The sequence below is a fragment of the Cydia pomonella genome, chromosome 2 (assembly GCF_033807575.1).
Source record: "Cydia pomonella isolate Wapato2018A chromosome 2, ilCydPomo1, whole genome shotgun sequence".
NCBI lineage: Eukaryota > Metazoa > Arthropoda > Insecta > Lepidoptera > Tortricidae > Cydia > Cydia pomonella.
In genome coordinates this window covers 32368667-32389643 of record NC_084704.1, presented here as the reverse complement: position 1 = coordinate 32389643, position 20977 = coordinate 32368667, and the positions used below count along the sequence as shown (strand labels likewise).

The window sequence follows — 20977 nt, the reverse complement described above, 5'->3', positions numbered from 1 at the left end:
AGTTTGAAACTGCATTACTTTTGATTTTGTTAGATTGGTAGCCATTAATCGCAGTAACGTTATAGTGATTTTAAAGCACAAGTGCTGTTATGAGGAATAGACAATATAGACTTTCCTTGAAACCTTTTATGTACGTTCTTATATTCGTGTTAATGAATGTACAAATGGCAGATAACAGTATAGAAGTAGGAAAATAAAATAAATGTATTGAATTATTTATCTAACTTTATTAATAACGGAAATAACTTAATATGGTCAGTCGATAATAACAATAACTACATTTTAATAATTTACCTAAACGTTCGTTCACAAAGCTCATCTATCGTCGTCGTCGTCGTCATCGTCCTCATCGTCGTCCTCGTCGAGATCGTCGACGATCTCGCTGGCCGCGTTGCTCGTCACAGCCTGCGCGATCAGCCCCGTCACGCCCGTGTCATTCTTACGGCTCTTCAAAAAGTCAAATACGAATTCTTCTATAGTATCTTCGTCAAAAGGTATCAAATCCTCCAAATCTACCTGCCGTTTCTTTCGCGGCTCTTTCTTGCCTTTCTTCTTGTAATTATCTATATCAACGTCGCTGTCTACAATTCCCTTTCTGTATATTTCCGCGGGAACATCGCTCCCATCACTGACGTCATACTTTATGCCTACGTTAGCTTCCTGAATTTCTATAGAACCTAACCCGTTCTCTACTAACGCTTGTAAATTTTGTGTTCTGCTTGTTCTATACGCTGAAGGTTTGTCATGTGTAACCTTTTCTTTAGTGTGTAAATGTTTTACTTCGTTAGTTTCATTTTGTTTTGGAATTTCATTACTAATTGCATCATTGTGGATCGGTTTCGGTTTTGATCCGTACGTTTTAACCTTTGAATGTCCTTGTATGATCAAATACGGTACTGAAGGTACCTCCGTTGTCGCCTTTCGTTCTGAAACATCGGCAGTTGAAGTCACAGGTGTGGTCTGGCGCAAGTGCAAATATGGAACATTAGTCGGCGGGGGTCTCGGAGTGAAGCCACTTGGAATGAAGGGATTCAGATTCTGAGCATGTTTGGCAGGTGTCGACGAGCCTTCTGTGGTTTTTGTATTTGTAACTGGCGGCGGTTGCATAGTTTGCATGGTTTCTAGTTTGGCCGGGTCTTCGGTCTCCTTGAACACGTGGATGTTGTTGGACGCGTGCGCGTACAGGTTGTCCTCGGGTCTCTCCGGACCATTTACCAGTGGCATGCTCATCATGGAACCTAACATATCGAATAAAGAGGTCTTCTCAGGGGTTGGTCTAGGAGCAGGCGCCGGCGTGGGAACAGGAGTGGGCTGGAAGTATGAATTTTGCTTATCGGTTGTCGTATCTTCATAGTATTCTGAGGTTTCCGTCGTGGATTCATACACTGTCCAAGCACTTGAAGCATCAGTGAAGCTCGTGATCGGTGCGGCAGGTGCGGGTGTGTCGGTGGGCGGAAGCGCCGTAGGAACGAACATGGGCAGCAATATTGGTTTAAGAGTCTTCTGGGGCGGAGGGGGCGCTTCCGACAGCATTGGTTTGTAGAAGGCGTACGGTTGTTTGGACAAGTCGAAGTGATCGTTGAGGATGAAGTTGAGCGTGTCATTGACGTCGCTCTCGTCGAGTGGCGTCGTGGGCCCCCAGCCAGCGTAGTCGCTGCTCACCGAACTGTAGTTAGACTTTGTTTGATTGATATTAAGTATCCAATTTTGATTCGTTGTCGACGACTGGTAAATCAAATTCGATTCCTGTAGGGCGTACAGTGATGTAAGATGCTCCGGAGCGTTGGTTGTCGATTCTTTTGTTTGTGGTTCTGGTTTAGGGTGTGGAGTTTGGTGAGGTGATTTATCATCGAGAACGAAGAGTGGAGTCTTGTGGCCCGGAGGTGGTGGTGGCGGTGGAACTAGGATAGTCATAGGGTAGTGGTCGTTGAGTTTGTATTGGAAGTCTTCGTATTTGGGGGGCGGGGGTCGGTGGGGCCGTCGGGAAGGCAGGGGTTGTCGGGTCCCCAAACTGGGTTTGCGGGAGGAGACTCCGAGCATGAGTACTTCTGATTTCCTTTCGGGGTAGTGTTCTCTTTCGAGGCGGGTGTCGTCGGCCCAGTAGTGCACGCGCTCGAGCACGGGCGGCTCGTAGTCGTAAGTGGGGTCGTTCCGCAGCGGGTCGCCGCGCCCCGTCAACGGCCGCCATTGCTCGAAGTCCATCCGTGGGGAGAACATGGACGCGGAGCCACTTGCCATCGGGTCCTCTGCGGCGACTGGAAATCAAATAAAATTACTTTAGAAGAATGGACACGGCGGCAATTGATTTGACATATTTTTTAAAACTTTATTGCACATAAAAATGAGTACAACAGGCGTACTTAATGCCACTAGGCATTCTCTACCAGTCAATCATGAGGCAAAACAGCAAACCGTCAAGGAGTGTGCAGTGAGAAAAAACCGTAAATTTTGAGCGAAATAAAATTTCTACATAAATACTATAGTATGTTTAATTACACCTTATGACTATGAGTACACTAAATATGCACATAACTATATATAAATAAACATGGACATATTCATATGATTATCATAAATTGTCACAGAAAATATAATTTCCATTATGGAACGAACGGCAATATTGTTAACTCACATGACACGTTGGCTATGTGCTTGAGTGAGGAGCTGTCAGCCGCGCTGAACTCTGCTGCCGCCGCCGCCGCCAGCAACCCGAGCAGCACCATCGTACGGACGTGGTTCTGTGGATACGATAAATAACATCAAGAATAATCATAATCAACACGATTTCAATGAGCGCATCAAACTCAACGATCTGACGAGTTCAAATGTCCAGTCTATCCACCGTCCTAAAATCCTTACAACATTGTAGCCACCGAAGTTACGTGGCTACCTATGCTATTTAAATTGCAACTTTTTATTGGCAAGATTTTACTTATGCAAAGAATAGAAAAGCATTGCCTATTCATTATTTATATTATAATCTGCCTAAATTGCAAGTTACCTTGTAAAAACCATCTGGATATTCTAGATTACGAGTTCTAAATATACAATATTTCCTATTCTTTCCTCTTTTATTTTATCTACCTATGTTTTGATTTACATGATATATCTTTAGGTAACCGTAACTTCAAGCGTTATCAAAGATCGCTCATACAGGATCGCCAGAGGCGATGCGCTCCGAACCATTGTGAATGCTACAGAATACCCGCCTCGCGATTTTTGTGCAATTAGAGCTGTTCGTTGCCGCGGGTTTTTTGGTCGCGGCTCGTTAAAATGCCGCGCCGGAAAAGAACGCATTAACCAGCCATCCCCTGTTCCCATACAGCCTGACCCCGATACCTTATTATGGATTTCTTTCTCTGCCTCAAAAAACTTGGATTCGACCGGTTCGTGTCTGTCCCATTATCGATTCGAAGTATGAACAATAGTTTTAATTTAATTATGTACCTATGTACGTTCAGATTCATACACGAGTATGCGGGATGATTGCGAATAATAGTTACCTACTCCATGTTATCGTATTTCTTAACCCTTGAAATAAGTTTAGTTTTAAAAGCCTCCGGTTGCGAGCTTGCCGCAAATAGGGTGCCAAATTTTACAAGCACAAAAAATGGAAAAAGAGTGTCAAAAAGTGTGTGTATCTTGTGAGACTCATATTAGCAAACAAAAGTTTTATTGTTGAAGGGCTTATAAGTACAGTAGGTAGGTCGATAATAAAAATGTAGCTTTAGGTAGGCTATTTATTGTTTCGATGTCTGTCACTTCGTCGGCGGATTTGGCTTAGCTGTTTTGTACTAGGAGTTAAGAGCTGAGGGTTGTAGGTTAGTACAGTATTAGATATTGAAAAAGTAATATTAAAATAAGTAGCAAAATTGGACAGTTTTTCAGTGAAGTCATCACTTTCCATAAAAATGGCTAATACCGATATCGCCACATCAAAGTCGAATTCATCTCCAAATTGTAGTGCCGTATTAAGGCCGTACGTTTTGTTTCATTATTCTAGATGTCTTTTCCGAGTCAACCATTGACGCGGTGTCCTAAGAAAATGGCTCTGCCAAGTTGTCAACTCGTCACTTATTGTCTCTAAGGAGCAGGAGCCACTAACCAGGATGCGCAGTGAAAGCCGCGCGTGCGCCGCATCGCGAGCGGGAGCGCACCTGACGGGAATCCCGCTAAGGTGTTTTACATCTATTATCTTCTATTCTTGGCCCTTTCACTCTCTTTGTCATGGTATGTTTTCGTCCCGTTTTGTTGTTTTACTTTCTATGTTGTATTTTATCGGAATACGGTTTTACTTACAGTTCTGATTTGGCGACGAATTTTTCCGAGTTCGAATTCAATAAATATGCTGATAAGTATTTGCTATAGTAAACCTATGTTGCACATTCTCAGAAAGATGGTTAGTAGATTGAGTCAGTCAGTCAGCTGAGGGTAATAAACAAAGCTTTTGCAATAACTTTTGGTTCAGCTACATGCGATATTTATGTTTGTTGACAGTAGGTACTTACAGGGCTGTAGGTACATAAGTACCTAATCAATTCAGAGCATTTAGAGTTAGAGCAAGCTAAGTTGGCGGCGATTTTGATAGCACCGACTGTGCAAGTGTTATTTTAAACGTCAAACTTCTATGAAACTATGACTTTTAAAATAACACTTGCGCTCTAGATATTTTCCCATCATAAGTATTATTAAAATGTTGCTTGAGTACCTATTGAAAATATTCTGAACCCCTTGTGTAAATTTATTCAATAGCGTGACATGACGTACACGTTTGCGTTAAGTCTTATTTTGTATGAAATTTAGAAACATCGCGCCAAGCGGGACGTTTTGGAAACTCAAAATCCCATACAAAATGAGACTTAACGCAAACGCGTTCGTCACGTCTCGCTATCGAATAAATGTACACTAGGGGTACTGATAATAAAATAAACTGGACACGTGTAGGTTTTAAACTGTGTATCGGAGATCCGGGGTTGATTAAGTAGTGACATAATAAAGCTGCATTTTAAAACAGCTTCAGTATGACAGACCGTCAGCAAAACTATTACCTACTAGCACAAGTAGCACCCCTGCATACATCGTTGTATGCAGGGGTGCTAAGCTAATAGATTTGTTGACTGTACCTACACCTAGAGTCTACGTTATATTGTACGTTTTGGGTGATATTTGTCGACAACCACGGTCCACGCTTGATTAGCATCATCACAAGTCCGCGCAATCAGCACGTTCGGCAAACATTTGTCCGGACGCGACTTTCCATTTCTAATTCATAAACTATTGTGGTAATCCTCCAGTTTTACTCAGACCGGCCGGATGAAATCCACACGACCACGTGCTAGTGAAATCAACGCATGAGAGCTGCAAGTTACCCGAGGCTAGTGGTTGGTATTATGTTACCTGTTATTTGCGGGGCGATATGAGAAAAGTGAACTTGGATTTTCTTATAAGTAGGCAAAATTTGGATGACACAATGCGAGAAAGTGACAGTAGCTGATACCTGAGTACATGCGGCCGCCATACTGCTATTTGCCATATTGTGATAAGTGCCGATTAGTGATGTCATAGCCGAACTATCAATTTGCAATTCGACGTCGCTTGGTTTGTTGTCTTCAAAAATGTTTCAGGTCGCGTTCTCCCAATCCGACTCAAGAAAGTAACAGATTCCTTGGGTTGAATTGGACCCCGTTTTGTACTCCAGCGGTTATCGACTGTCACAGAGCGTTACGATTTTGCAGCGATAAGAATGAAGGTAGATTTGGAGGACTAGAAAGTCCGGTAACGATTTTGGCTTCAAGAAATTACGAATGACGGCCGTCGCAATATTTGCCACGTCTAGAGCTGTAAATGAAACTTGATGGAGTTTCATCGTTTGGCTTCATTCGTGACGATTAGACCCCAGGTGTATCGATCTGGATACTTAAATCACCAAGGTAGGCTAGTAAGACGTAGGTACGACATGCTCTTACTGCTCTAGAAATGAGATTACAAGAGTGAATCAAAAAGTTCTTAGAAATAGGGTCAAAAAGAAAAGATTTTTCCAAAAACCCTTCTACAGTGATTATTACCATATTTTCGTTATCAAAATTAGTTCCACGGATGTCGTCCATTGATTTAAAAAAAAAAAAAACGGAAAAGATTCGAAGCTAAGTCTGGCAACTAAAGATACTTGATAAAAAGTGCCCAGCCCAGATCGATAATTTTGAGATTTCGCTTTGAAATCTCCAAACATATGTATTTATTAACTTTGGTTAAAAATTAACATTCGTGAAACCCATTATTCTGACACTGTTTTAAAACACAAAACATCTATTAAGAATTGATTGCACACTACCAAATGAATATTTAGTCTCTGCTAGATATTCAAAATTGATTCGCCTGTCTTCTAAAAACATTAATATTTTCAACGTTTTGTTCTTTAACTGAGGTGGGAGGCCGGCGGGAGAGAGGGTCGTCTTTACAGTTAGATCAGCTTCTTTTAAATTCGCGTGGAATAGAGTAAAGCATCAGTGCCAACAGTCTCCTGAATATCCAAAAAAAAATACCTTTTTTTCAGACACAATACTTAATCACGGCACGTAACTTTTTTTCCATAGGTGGACTTATTAAACGACTTGTTGCACAAAATAATTAGTAGTAGTTAGATTAAAAATAAATGTAAAATAATACCACATAATGACACATTAAAATAAAAATAAATCTATGATTTAACAGATTTTGTAAATATGCAATTCTAATAATTTTTTGATTCACCCTGGTACCTTCTATGTCAGACATATTTGCTCTATGAAGTATCTGTTAGTAAACTATATATCCAATTGGATCAATTCAATGACTTATTTTCAATTGAAACAGCTCCACATTTCATCGTTTAATTATAGGACGCTTGCTCAATTATCGAACCGGCTGAAAATGGATCAAACATGTGTAAGGGTGGTGTATTTCTAGGTAACTTGCGATAATATTATAATTTTTATAGGGCGTAATTTGGCGTGCGGGCGATATTAACCGCCATTAACGTTTTAGAACATGCCCTAGTCCACTGTCGGCTCCTCTGGATTTACGACATGCAACGTTGTCTACAATAATAAAAACGGCCAAGCAAGCCAAGAGCATGTCGGGCCATGCTGCCCATGCTCAGTGTAGGGTTCCGTAGTTACTAGTTACCCGTCTGACACAATAAGCTTGAACGGGGGCTTTTATATAGGTGGTATCCTGTGTACTTATAACAAGCAAAAGGGAGTACCTTCGCCGCACTGTTACTAAGAAGGGAAGAGGAAGGCTTTTTGCAAAAACGGCTCAACCGATTAATGTTCGCTATAGTTTTCATTGAAAGTATTGACTAAGCTTTATTACTTGCATGATGATGATGATTTTCATAAGTGGACCCATAGTTCAAAAGTTAGAGGGGGGGCGGCACAAGTTTTTTTTTTTCGGAGCGTTTTTTTTCTGTAAATATTCTATTTACTCCTTATTTAAATATTTGTAGGGGAGATACCCTAATTTCTTTGTCATTATTATTTTACTATTTTGTGATGATTGATTTATGTATGTACTCGCATGCCAAATTGCAGCTTTCTATTCTAGCTCTAACGATATGACGAAACTATTAGGGTTCCTAGTAGAGTACGGAACCCTAAAAAGCGTGTAATAAATGACAATATTAGATCGGATACAAACACCTGACCATTTTTTGAATGAAAAAAAAATTGCCCCCCCCCCCCTCCTCCTCCTCCTCTAACTTTTGACCCATGGGTCCAAAAAATATGTAAATGATCGTGAAACAAAGGCTTAATAAATACTTTCAATGAATTTCTACTATTGCGAATTTTGTTATGTTTCTGAACGTGACTAGCAACGTCAATGAGGATAATAATTAATTTGTATGAAAAATTGGAAGTCTAAAGACGTCATAATTTTAAAAGTTGTTAAACAAAATTTTTATCGTTTGAGGAGTAGGTAATACAATATACGTACTCGTATGTATTAATTATTTGCTCGTGTTAAGGTGCCATCCCGTATAAAATATGAACGAAAATTCTAATAAAGATTAAGTTTTATGAAAGGTCCGACGGCTGATTTACAAAGGGGGCGTCCATTAATTACCTAAGGTGTTTTAGAGGATTTTTTGACCGCCCGCAAGAAAAAAAAAACTTGATTTTTGCCGAGATCCCCCTCTTCGCCACGTGATAACTATGTATTTGGTGATATTCGGCTTGGCTCCCTCTCTCGCAGGAGAAAACCTATCATAATTATCAATGGAAGCCCCTAAAATGCCCTAAATGTAAAAAACAGTTAAGTTAACGACACCAATCACATTTAAGAGAAAATTTGGAGTATTTTTGATATTTCACCGACACCTGCAAAATTTCGTCCTCCTTTCCTCAATCAATCCTTTATGTTTTCTATGTACTATTTAATGAAAGCTACTGAACAAGTTTTAAATATTACTAAAATTATGGTTCTTTGCTTCAGTCATGGGATGTATGGCGCCATTAATTTTCAAACTAACAAATATCAATGAAAAATTTAACTTAAACCAGCGTTTAAAAATTTATGGTAAATACATGTTGTACAAGATTTGTCTATACCATCCCATTACTGGATACTATTATACAGGATAATTAATAGGCATCTGGATTGCATCTGCCCGATTCAAAATGCAGGTCGACGAACAAATTTACATAATGTTGTTGGTTTGTATGTAATTTTAACTAGACAAAGCTGCACTTTGGCGCCGGCCCCTGAACCTGTCCTCAACAAAGATTCCGTTAGGCTTCAAGAAACTTGAAAGTGACACTTAGCTACGTTTGTATACGACCTACTGCAGTCTGTCACATAATAAACACCTAGAAACAAACAGCCTTTGCTAGAGCGGATGACTATCTAAGTATCTAGCTGCTATACTAGTGGGCTCTGTGAGCTGTAGACCTCGTAAACCCCCCTCCCCCACCCCTTCCATAGCTCCGACATTTTTAGAAAAATCCTAAAACTGAATCGCCAAAATTCCATATACTTTGGTAGTATCCATATACAGTTAGGGATATGACCGCTTGTTGTCTGCGTCTATCTTTAATCAATTATTTTTTCCTAAGTTGTATCTTTTATACGCACTGAGGTGTGCCAATATCATTCAATATTCTTATTCTATCTATATATCGAACGTGGACACAAAATATGACGAAAATCGGCTAAGAAATGCGAACTGTAAAGAAGAACAGCCGGGCTGCCGGACTTACGAAAGCATTTTGCCCAAGCTGAAACGAAGACGCTCTGCTCGTGCTTCGCGGTTCCACTGTCAATCGCAAGATCGCAACATTCGCAGTTTAAACTGATTTATTTAAGAAATTCGAAAAATGTTACGAATAAGTAATCGCTAATAGCAAACACTCTTACACCAGCAGTAGGTACCCAGCCATCAACGTTGGGATTATAGGTATACAGGTTAGACCAGTTTTATGAATAGGTAAAAAATTACCCGCGTGTATGGAGTGCCATAATAACTAATAAACTTTAGAAAAGACGGGCTAATCTGCTGTGTTAACCAAATCTGAATTAATCTTAAGATGCAATGTGGTCCCCGGGTCAACTTTTGATATTCCTGTTATGAATGAATAATTAGAATTACCTATCTTTGAATTGCTGGACTTAGGAAAAGAGTAATACCGTCAAACGTTGCAACGGTAGTTTAGAAGATCCATGATTTATGACGATCTATGACGAGAAGCGATAGTGGCCAGAGAAGACAATGCGAGACGACGTTTGTCTCTAAGCGTCTGAATTAAACAGGTTTTTTACACGGTTAAATAATTATTCACGCACTTCAGCAAAACCCGTATTTTATTTGGCGGTGAAAGTTTTAAGCATTTATTTATAAAACGTCATATTGGTTGATACACGAGAAGATACGGCGGGCGGGTCGGGCGGGGCGGCCGGGGTGCGGGGAGGGGAGGCGTGGGAACGCGCGCGCAGACCGAGTGGCGCCACGGGCGGTTCGCGCCCACGCTGACACAAGCCAGCGAGCCTACAGAAGGTCTGCAGAGAACTGCGTGAAGCTGCGTTTCAGCCAAAGATGTTGCTACGGGCCTTATTTTAGAAACGAAGAAGTAGTCGTCATACGTATTAAGTCGAAAGTCAGAGGACTATAACTAAATTATGGGGGCAGTGGCATAAAAATATGGGAGAAGACTACTTATCCAAATAATCCTAATACAGAGCAAAAGAGAGAACATGAAGCAGTAAAACACCAATCTACTGGCCTTTTCTGGACGTTAAAGCAAATAATAAGTCCATCAATCCTCTTTGAAAGCTGATGATAAATTAAGGATTATTGTAAGGAAAATTATCATACGTATCAGCCCAGTCCAATTAACTTGATGACTAATGATGACACAGCCGGTGATCTGGAACTTGCTATAAATACTCCTGACGGAGATTGAAGAGGCATTCCGAAAACTCAAATAATATAATGTCCCAAGACCGAATTGTTTGAAAACTTACTTGAAAACTAGTGCGCACTAATATGCCAGTACGAGCGAGATGCATAGAAAGTAAGTTACAGGCTAGCGAAATCAAGCAGTATCAAGCTCGTGGTAAGGCTACAGGTTCAAAAGCCAGTCGTAAGTTCAGTAAATACTAAACGGGGCTTCTGTGGCTGTCGCCGCCGCACCGCCGCGGGCGCATGCAGGCCATTAATCTCGTCCGACATGCGCCTGACACATCTGTCACTGCGCAAGTGCGCCGTCCTACCGTATTCGACCTATCACCGCTATCGGCGCTGTCAACGGAGATAACACTGGCTAGGGACACAAGTCGAAAAAGGTTATGTGGTTATAGGAATTAAGTTTTTATGAATTAGCATGCAGCGGACCGGGTCTCACAATCGAAGAATGCGTGTTTATGACGCTTCATTCATTGGCGAATTTTACTTAAGCTCTCTAGATTCATTTCAGGATATAAAACAGCAATTAGCATTACTATAGGTACTAAAGTACTCAAGGACTGTATATACACCTATTCGCAGTGGTCACTCACTTTAGGAATAAATACATTCATAATGCGTCCATGTAATTATGTGCGGAAGTAATTATGTACCTAGTACCTATATTGGAAGTAATGCCGAAAATTACTTTATCCTAAAAATGTAGTATGCACTGGTTTAAAGCTGTCTTGAAAGATCAGTCCGACCCTTGATCTTAGACAAGGAAAATAGTATTTTAAACCATTGTTTAACAAGCAGGTACGTCTGCGAACTAAATCAGGGCCGTAATTTTTTATGAATAAGGCCAATAAGGGGGTTAAACTTTTCAAGCTGATTTTTTTTCATTATTAAAATTAATCAAGGCTCGTATGGTAGGTATTTCTTTTTTTCCTCAAATTAAGGTTAATGGTCAAACAAACCAGTTCTTAATGAACTGAAGAGACATAATGTCAAAGCTCATCACGCCAAATTTGGCGTCAGACGAAACCGCACAGAAAGTGGACAAGCATAAATGAATACAATTCAGTCTGTTGTTCTCTGGTCCTAGACGTGGGCTCGCAAGGAATAAATAACACTTTCTTTAGTGCTGTGCCGATGACCGCCACCCACGCGCTATTACTCATGTCACAGTTTAGAAGGATCTATAAATTTACCTAACATTAGTAAATGTGAAGTTTAAAACTTTCTAACTAGGTACTAGGGGACAGCTGCTGCATTGTCATCGGTCGTCGAGTGTTTGTCTCGAGGGAACCAGTGTATGAGTAATTTCTGATTACGAATAGTAATCACGAATCTGGGGGTCATAATATATCGGTTTAACCTTAAGCGCTAGGTGCGTTACAGGAATAGCAGACAAATCCGTGATTTGTATTGTAACTTGAGCACGTGGTAGGTATGACAATCTACTGCTGTCTGAAAGTAAGAAGAGCTATGTTTACACATATTGTATGATTAAACATATTCTTTTACACCGTTCAACATCCTCACTTTATCGGAGTTAATTAAATGGCTCTAAAATAGATAAATCTGTTCTAAATTGTGTTGATTGAATTGGTATATAAGGTACAGTCGCCATCAGATATATCGGAGCGGCCGAGTTGCTCACTAATATCTGAACACGCCTCTATTATCAAGGTGCTAGAGTGCGTGTTCAGATATTTTTGAGCACCTCGATTGCTCGGAAAAATCTGATGGCGACTTTGGCACTAGCAAGTGTGCTTGACCACGACGCACTGATCATTACATTTATTTTTTTCATTGATTATTGCTGAATGCGACTGTCAGGTCAGGCGTATTCTGCTTTTATTATAGGATATATGACATATGCCAAGTTTACGCAAAGTTAGCGTGATCCGAGTTTATCTAAAGTTAGACGTGGATTGGATCTGTCAGTGTCAAAAGTGACATTCCTTCAACCAAAAATGTCACTTTTAACACGGACGGATCTGATCCATATGTAATCCAGATCGGATTCATATCGTATAATAAAAAATTGAATATGCTTGCGTAACTAACGCCGACAGTTCGTTAAATATGTAGTGCGTAGGTAAGTACCTAAAGGGTAATCCATTAATTATGTCACTCAATTAGGGGGGTGGGGGGGGGGACAAAAATCGTCACTTTAGCTTCATCTGTAACTGAAAAATGATTTATTTTATTCGCTGTAGTTTTTGCAATGATAAATCGTTTTTATTAATGCACATTTGATTCCTAATATTGCTTTTAACAAAAATATTTTTATTAACATAGTACCTATATTGAATTGCTGATTTCGTAAAAAAATATGACAAAAATGTTTTTTTTTTACGTCACATCAGGGAGGAGGGTGTTACCAGATTTGAGCAGATGTGACAAGGAGGGAGAGGGGTCCGAAAATCATGCAATCCGTTTAACGTAATTTATGGATGACCCCTAAGTAATTACAATTTCTTCATGAGTTTGAGCAGCCTATAGGTATTTATTCAAAGGTTAATGGGAAGTCTACATAAGTCAAACTATTTAGTAAATCCGTTTCATATTTTGAACACGAATTTTCACATAAGTAATAACCTACTTGCCCGAAGAGGCTTTTAAAGATGTTTACTTAACATAACGTGACTTAGTTTAGGGATAGGCATAGGTATCTCGCATTTTGCTTAAAAAAAAAGTGAGATGCAATGCACATTGGACAAAGATCAAGATCCAAGGACAAGTGGAATACCGCCCTTAGGTAAAATAAACATAAACACACATAAGTCGTTATTTAATCGAATTAAAAACAGGCCATTTCAGAAGCGATTTTCAGAATTTGCTCGGATCAGGTCGATAGCGAAAGTCGGTTGCCATTTTCATTTGAGTCGCTTTTAGTTAATCGAATGTCACTATACCTTCACCGGTTAACATTACATTTGGGACTATGTAAATGTCAACTCTTCTGGTCATAAAATAAATAAATAAGGAGGCCAATTCGAACGTATATATTGATAGAGTACTACGTCAAGAATACAACGAGTTACATCGGCCACTGAAAGTGGGGTTGGTAATACAAGTTGTATAGGTCATGCTGAGCAACCTTTACTATGGGACCAACCCCGAATTCGTGAAAATTGAATCTCACATACATTTTGGCTGGCTGATGTTCATATCTTTGATGGGAGTCAATTTTTTCACGGTGTCGGGGTTAGTCTCACAAGTAAAATTTTCTTATTATGATCTATATAATCTGTACGCACCCCTCTTTCATTGGTTAGTGTAACACGTTTCAGAGCTTATACCATCGCCCACGCTGTTAACTGTCCATCAGTGGACCGTATTACAAAAGGCATAAAGTCCACCAATGGACAGTTAATAGTGTTGCTTTCGTACATACAATGTATGCATTATTTTATTACTGCCAAGTTTGTGCAAAGGTAGCGTGGTCCGAATTTATCTAAATGATGATGAATGAAGATGTAATTTTGTTATCATTCGCCTGTGTGTTTCGCTCGCGCCGATACATGTATGCACAAGTACGAGCGAAATGCACGCGCGGATGATATTGATAGACCTGACGAAATGTCATTATTTACGTACGAATCGCATCCAGTGTGATAAACACCTTCAATTTTCTTATCGTTAATTTTCGGCAAATAATTTAGAGACCAACTTTTAGAACTTTTTCACTTGGATTAACTTTGAATGTAAAAAAGCGGCCAAGTGCGAGTCGGACTCGCCCATGAAGGGTTCCGTACCATTTATGACGTATTATAAAAACTACTTACTAGATCTGGTTCAAACCAATTCTCGGTGGAAGTTTGCATGGTAATATACAATGTGTCCGGTCAATGATGTCGGAGCCGTTAAGGGCGTGTAGTACAATCGATTTCATCGATAAATCACCACGTGTTTTTTTTTTTAAGTCAAGGGTAATGAAATGGCGGCATTTTTAATTTTTCAAACACCTGAGCACTGGTGCACGTGGTATTTTTGGCATTATCTGTCAATTTTTCGTCCTACGAATACAAAAAATATCTTATTGGATGGCTAAACATGTAAGCAATCGATTAAAGCTAATAATTGTATGCAAACATTTCAATAGCAAGGCAAAAAAAAATATTAAAAGTAAATAATCAGAACAGAAACGCATTACTTTTTCAGTTTTTATTTTTTTATGTAAAAACTAGGTCGTTTACCTACATTTTTTTTGTTCTGCATTTGTAGTACAGGATATTAGCTAGAAATGCATACCAAAATCATAGCTCTATCTTCGATACTTCAAAAATAACACGTGTTCAAATATGACCCTGTTAATTACCTTTATTAATAACTTGAGATAATCCCAAGAATTATCATCCCCACTCCCAGTTTTTCTTTTACAAGCAGGTAGATAAGTCAAGGGGTGCTGCCAGATCAATCAGTCATCCCTCGCTCTGCGTTGTGATAACAAACTTCTGCTATCTTTGGCTTACTTCAGTTCGATTGTGTTATTGTTGAAACTTTTGTTAGTTGTTGGACCTGCTGTTTATTTTCCGTTTTTGTTAAAATGGAAGACGGCTACTATTCTAGTCAGCACACTGCTGACATACATTTCGTTTATGGGTTTTGCAACGGGAACGCTAATGCTGCTGTTCGAGAGTACGCCAGGAGGTTTCCTAACAGACCCATTCCGAATTCTCGCACATTCATAAGAATTCATGCACGGCTCGCTGAGAACGGCATAAGAAGACCCGCCGATGAACGTGTTCGACTTGTGGCACCCCAGGACGAAGAAGAGATCTTAAGATTAGTCACACAGGACCCGAGACTGAGCATTAGAAGAATAGCGAACAGGATGAATTTATGCAAGTGGACAGTCTGGAGAGTATTAAAAAGAGAAGGATTACATCCTTACCATTTCAGACGAGTACAAGACATTATTGGACCAGATTACGCTGCAAGATCAGTTTTTTGTTCCTGGATAACAAGAAGAGCACGAATAGATCAAACGTTTTTGAAACGTATTATGTGGACCGACGAGGCCACTTTCACGCGATTGGGATACGTAAACCACCGCAATGAGCATCTGTGGCAGTTGGAGAATCCTCATGCTGTGAGACCAAGTTCGTTCCAGCACCAATTCTCAGTAAATGTTTGGGCGGGAATCATTGACGATATTTTAGTTGGGCCAATTATTCTACCTGGGACAATGAATGGCCCACGATTTTTAGAATTTCTCCAAACACAGTTCCATGACGCATTAATGGAGCTGCCAGTAGCATACAGGAGGAGGATGATTTTGCAGCTGGATGGTGCTCCTCCACATTTTGCAAGAGATGTGCGAAATTATTTGAATGAGCATTATGTCCCGTGGGTTGGACGTGACGGACATGTCGCTTGGCCGCCTCGATCACCGGACTTAACTCCACTCGATTATTTTCTATGGGGCACCTTGAAACAAAGAGTGTACGTTGACATACCGGGCACAAGGGAAGATTTAGTGCAAAGAATAATTGAACATGTTAAGAGAAGATAAGGAGATGATTCGGCGGTCTACGCAGCATATTGCGATAAGAGCAACTGCTTGTCTACAAAATCGAGGGGGCTATTTTGAGCAGTTACTCAACTAGTTAGTCATCTTTAGCGTTAAGATACTTTTGTTATGATTTTTATTAAAATTTAAATGATTATTAGCGCTTTGTTTTATTTTTTCTCCTTCTCTAAAAAAACAACACATTTTTAGGCACATGTTGGAACCTCTGTAACTTCTAAAGTTATTATGTCAGATCCGTAATTTTGGTATTGATGTCTAGCCAATATCCTGTACTACAAACACAGAACAAAAAAAATGTAGGTAAACGACCTAGTTTTTACATAAAAAAATAAAAACTGAAAAAGTAATGCGTTTCTGTTCTGATTATTTACTTTTAATATTTTTTTTTTGCCTTGCTATTGAAATGTTTGCATACAATTATTAGCTTTAATCGATTGCTTACATGTTTAGCCATCCAATAAGATATTTTTTGTATTCGTAGGACGAAAAATTGACAGATAATGCCAAAAATACCACGAGCACCCGTGCTCAGGTGTTCGAAAAATTAAAAATGCCGCCATTTAATTACCCTTGACTTAAAAAAAAAAACACGTGGTGATTTATCGATGAAATCGATTGTACTACACGCCCTTAACGGCTCCGACATCGTTGACCGGACACATTGTATATCATATATTTTTTTAGATTTTTCATTCTGTTATTTTAGAAGTTACAGGGGAGGGGACACACTTTTTTTCACTTTGGAAGTGTCTCTCGCGCAAACTATTCAGTTTAGAAAAAATGATATTAGAAACCTCAATATAATTTTTAAAGACCTGAGTATCCATAGATACCCCACACGTATGGGTTTGATGAAAAAAGATTTTTTGAGTTTCAGTTCTAAGTATGGGGAACCCCCAAAATTTATTGTTTTTTTTTCTATTTTTGTGTAAACATCTTAATGCGGTTCATAGAATACATCTACTTACCAAGTTTGAACAGTATAGCTCTTATAGTTTCGGAAAAAAGTGGCTGTGACATAATCGGACAGACAGACGGACATGACGAATCTATAAGGGTTCCGTTTTTTGCCATTTGGCTACGGAACCCTAAAAACGTTGCGATTATCTCTACCCGGTTCTGGAATTGGTTTTCAGAATGCACGTACGTAGGTAAGGTATATTATATTAGATGAAAATGAATATGGGCAAAACAAAGTGGAAGGCAAAACCATGGAGAGAATAAGCGATTACGTAAAATATCTGGGAGACCAAGCTTTGATTAGAAAACATATAAATAATAAAAAATGCGCGTTTTACTAGCTAGATCGATTTATATGTATATATATATATATAGCAAATTTCATCGAAATCTTTAGAGCCGCTTACGAGAACCCCAAAATATATAAATATATATAAATACAAGAATTGCTCGTTTAAAGGTATAAGATTTGGGCCAGAAAATAATGCTCAACTGTAACCCCTTGGATGCTGAAAGTAGACGCATTCAATTGGGATGGGGCGCATTTATTAGCAAGCTAGGCGATGTTTTCCCAAAATCCCACAGTCACTGAAAACCAGGGTTTACAACCAATACGTCCTCCCAGTAATGACCTACGTATACGAGACATGGATGTTGACTGTCGAAAGGGTCTGCCAGCTAAGCAGCACAGAGAGCTATGAAGCGCGCGATGCTCGGGATCTCCCTGCGAGACAGAATTCGGAATGAGGACATTCGCCAACGCACGAAAGTTACCGAGATCGCCAAAAGAGTTGCGCAGCTGAAGTGGGAATGGGCTGGCCATATCTGTCGCAGGGATGATGACCAATGGGGCCAGCGAGTACTGTTCTAGAGACGGAAGATAGTCGGACGATATTAGAACGATAGCAGGGCCGACCTGGCATAGAACCGCCACATACAGGACAACATGGAAATCCATGAAAGAGGCATATGTTCAGCAGTAGACGCAAATATGCTGAGAAGAAGAGGATTGTATTAGAGGTATACAGCTTGTTTCCCATCATAGCGCTTTAAATGCGGGGCTCGATTTTACTCGCTAAACTGAGCTAATTTTATTTGGGACTAATTCGCATTTTGCTCATTGTTTTTAAGTAGCAAAGTATATCCTTGTTCGAGTTACTGAGGTGAAAAATAAATTGCTATACTTTTATCTACCTAAGTAAAATTTTTTAGGAAACTTGCACGATAAGAAAAGCTGGAAGATACTCCACCGACAAAATAATCCTTAAGTTCATGATGATGATGATGAAAATTTGTTATACCTATCTGACGATTTCTTAGTTTCATCGATTGCCTACACAGAAGAAAAATTACTAGAAACATAATATTATTTGATTCAAGACCTTTTCTAATTTCGATATAAGGAAACTCGAAAATGTCTTCGTCCAAGACATAAAATGTCTCGTATTATTATATATAGAATTATAGATCTGGAGCCAAGAACAACAGTATCTTGTATCAAATCAGAAAATTAAGAAATTACTTCAGATGAAGTACCTATTTATGATTCTTCTACTAAGATTGAATTCCAGTTTTGATAACAAAAGACAGATTTACTTAATACTTGATATAAATAAATATACAAGGTGCCCGTGAGTATTGCGAGAGATTTTAACGGTGCTTTCCTGATGGCATCAGAAGCAAAACAAATTATATGACTTTATGTGAAATTCGACATAAAACAATTTCTTTTCCCCTTTTTTGAACATAAAACGTATTTTTTATTGATAAACACATAACCTAAAATTAACTAAAAAAAAATTTTATTTAGGGGTAGCCTCTCGAATATTTTTTTTTAATTTTTCGATGTCAATCAATAGGTATGTCCAGACTAGACCTCAAAGTGACAATACCGCAGTCAAAAATGTGTGTTGTACCGACTTATGGCGAAAGAATGATTTCGAAAAACATTTAATTATCTCTAAAACTAGGCCTAATCCAGAAATTTTTATAAGACATTTTAGTTTCTAAATATTACCAGGAATGCTTAGTTAAAATGTCTCGCAATGCTCACGGGCACCTTGTATATAAAGGTATTCTTTTTCTTTGTAACCAAGTGTACTAACTTCCGGATATTGTTCGTCATTCGTCGCCGCGGAGATAGCTTCCGGTGGTCGGTAGATGAGCTTTTTGTGTCTAATTAAGTTTATGTGTTTTTTTCTGATTATCTTATGGTGTTAATTAATAAAATGGAAAGTTGGTCCGGATGTCACACGTGTAAGTGTTACTGAGATTAAAGTCTATTGCTTACTGTTAAAAATTCTATGTAAATATAAATGATGATTTTTTATATAAAAAGTTGATAATAATGTTTAGTATTTGAGACTATATCTAGAGGGCAAAGACTGCTGCTATATAAATCGCAAGTCAGACCCCAAATGGAGTATTGCTGTCACCTTTGGGCAGGAGCACCTGGATGCCAGCTTGGACCCTTCGACTCAGTCCAAAGGCGCGCTGTACGAATCTTCGACGATCCCAAACTTACAAGCGGTATTGAAACCTTTAAGTCTAAGGAGAGACTTTGCCTGTACAATGTGTACAATGGGCTGTGCTCTGAAGCATGGGCGTTGCCAGGATTACTTTCAGGGCGATGCATAATAAATGGAATAGAAGAATCGATGCAGTCATTTATTTTTCTTGTGTTAGTTCCGAGTTATGCTATCAAAATCATTGCAGACTTATATTGGTTCAACTCTAATGCTGGTGCAGACGCGTAAAAAACATGTATTTTTTTAAATATATTTTCTTTCCTGCCAGGGGGGTGCAAGTGCACCCCCTTGCACCCCGCTACCGGCGCCCATGCTCTGAAGAATTTTTTGACATGATGCCAACGGCCGCTTTCTATCACCGCACCGCTCGCCGTAGGCAGAATGTTCATCCTCACACCCTAGAACCTAAATGGTCGCGTACTGTGCGGTTTAAGAGGAATTTCCTCCCGCGGCCGCTTCGGCTGTGGAATGAGCTTCCTGCCGAGGTTTTCCCGAGGGGCTACAGTATGGGGTTCTTAATATGTCTGGTGTTGCAGGTGTCCATAGGCTACGGTGACTGCTTACCATCAGGCGGGCCGTATGCTCGTTTGCCACCGACGTGGTATTAAAAAAATATATTTCATAAATGCTAAAATTAATTTTGTCTATATGCTAGGATTTCATAAATAGATTGAGGTCCCTTGCTTTGTCACTATCCCGAAGGTCATAAAATACTTAAGGGCATAAATTTTACGCGAGAAAGCCCAGTTAAATTGTCATTAATGAAAGAAAACTTTACAAATAAATAGATATTTAACATTAGCAATAAATAAAAAGGTAATAAAATAAAATAGCCGGGAAAGTTAGTTACCCGCACGCGTTTATGTCTTTTGTACACGCTTTACTTCACCACAATATTAAAAAAAAACTAAATTAATCAGGTATATGAAACGAATGAACCGAACTCACCGAACACGTCATGATTCATTTATGATCACTTCACTACGGTGGGAACACTGCGCACGGGCATGGGGTGCGCGCGCTTCGCGACGTCTGCGGCGCGTCTGCGCAGGTCGCCATAGCGCACGCGCCCGCCGGCGACGTGTTTACGATGCCACCGAACCTGCTGGTCGAGCTGCCTCTAACATCTATTTAAGGGTCATAGACAGTATACCTACACTATTCCTAATTAAAAACACAAGTTGTCCCATCACAACAGTTAAGGAAGATAGAACCAAATTTCTGGCGCCCATATCACCAATATCTAATTTCTGGCGTCTATTTCACCAACATGACATAGTCACAACAATGTCAATTTTCTTTGAGGGCAATATGGATAACTGGTCTTCATACCGCCGGGGCCCTTTCACACATTAATTAGTGGATATTGCGAGTTCATACATTTGCAACTAAACACTTAAAAATGTGTAAACAGGCCCCAATGTGAAGACCTCTCCCTCGGCCACACTTACTCGTATTGACCTTACATTTCCGTCGCCGAGTAACGACAGTGCCTATGGTTAATTTTTGCTTCTTGGACCAGCA

At 39.5% G+C, this 20977-nt stretch overlaps 1 protein-coding gene across 2 annotated transcripts in view; it reads right to left on the bottom strand.

The window, feature by feature from the left end:
• Positions 1-207: 207 nt before the first annotated feature.
• The window catches only part of LOC133515382 (cell surface glycoprotein 1-like), a 35862-nt gene continuing 15092 nt past the window's right edge, over positions 208-20977 (bottom strand). The window contains exons 1-3 of one of the 2 annotated variants that reach the window (XM_061847913.1): positions 20402-20921; positions 2633-2738; positions 208-2255 (exon numbers count right to left, since the gene is read on the bottom strand). In XM_061847913.1, coding sequence (XP_061703897.1) covers positions 316-2255; positions 2633-2738; positions 20402-20413 — 2058 coding nt within the window. In that variant the 5' untranslated portion in view covers positions 20414-20921 and the 3' untranslated portion in view covers positions 208-315. Of the gene's footprint in view, positions 2256-2632; positions 2739-20401; positions 20922-20977 lie in introns of those variants that run through there. The other variant, XM_061847914.1, reaches the window with a different exon arrangement.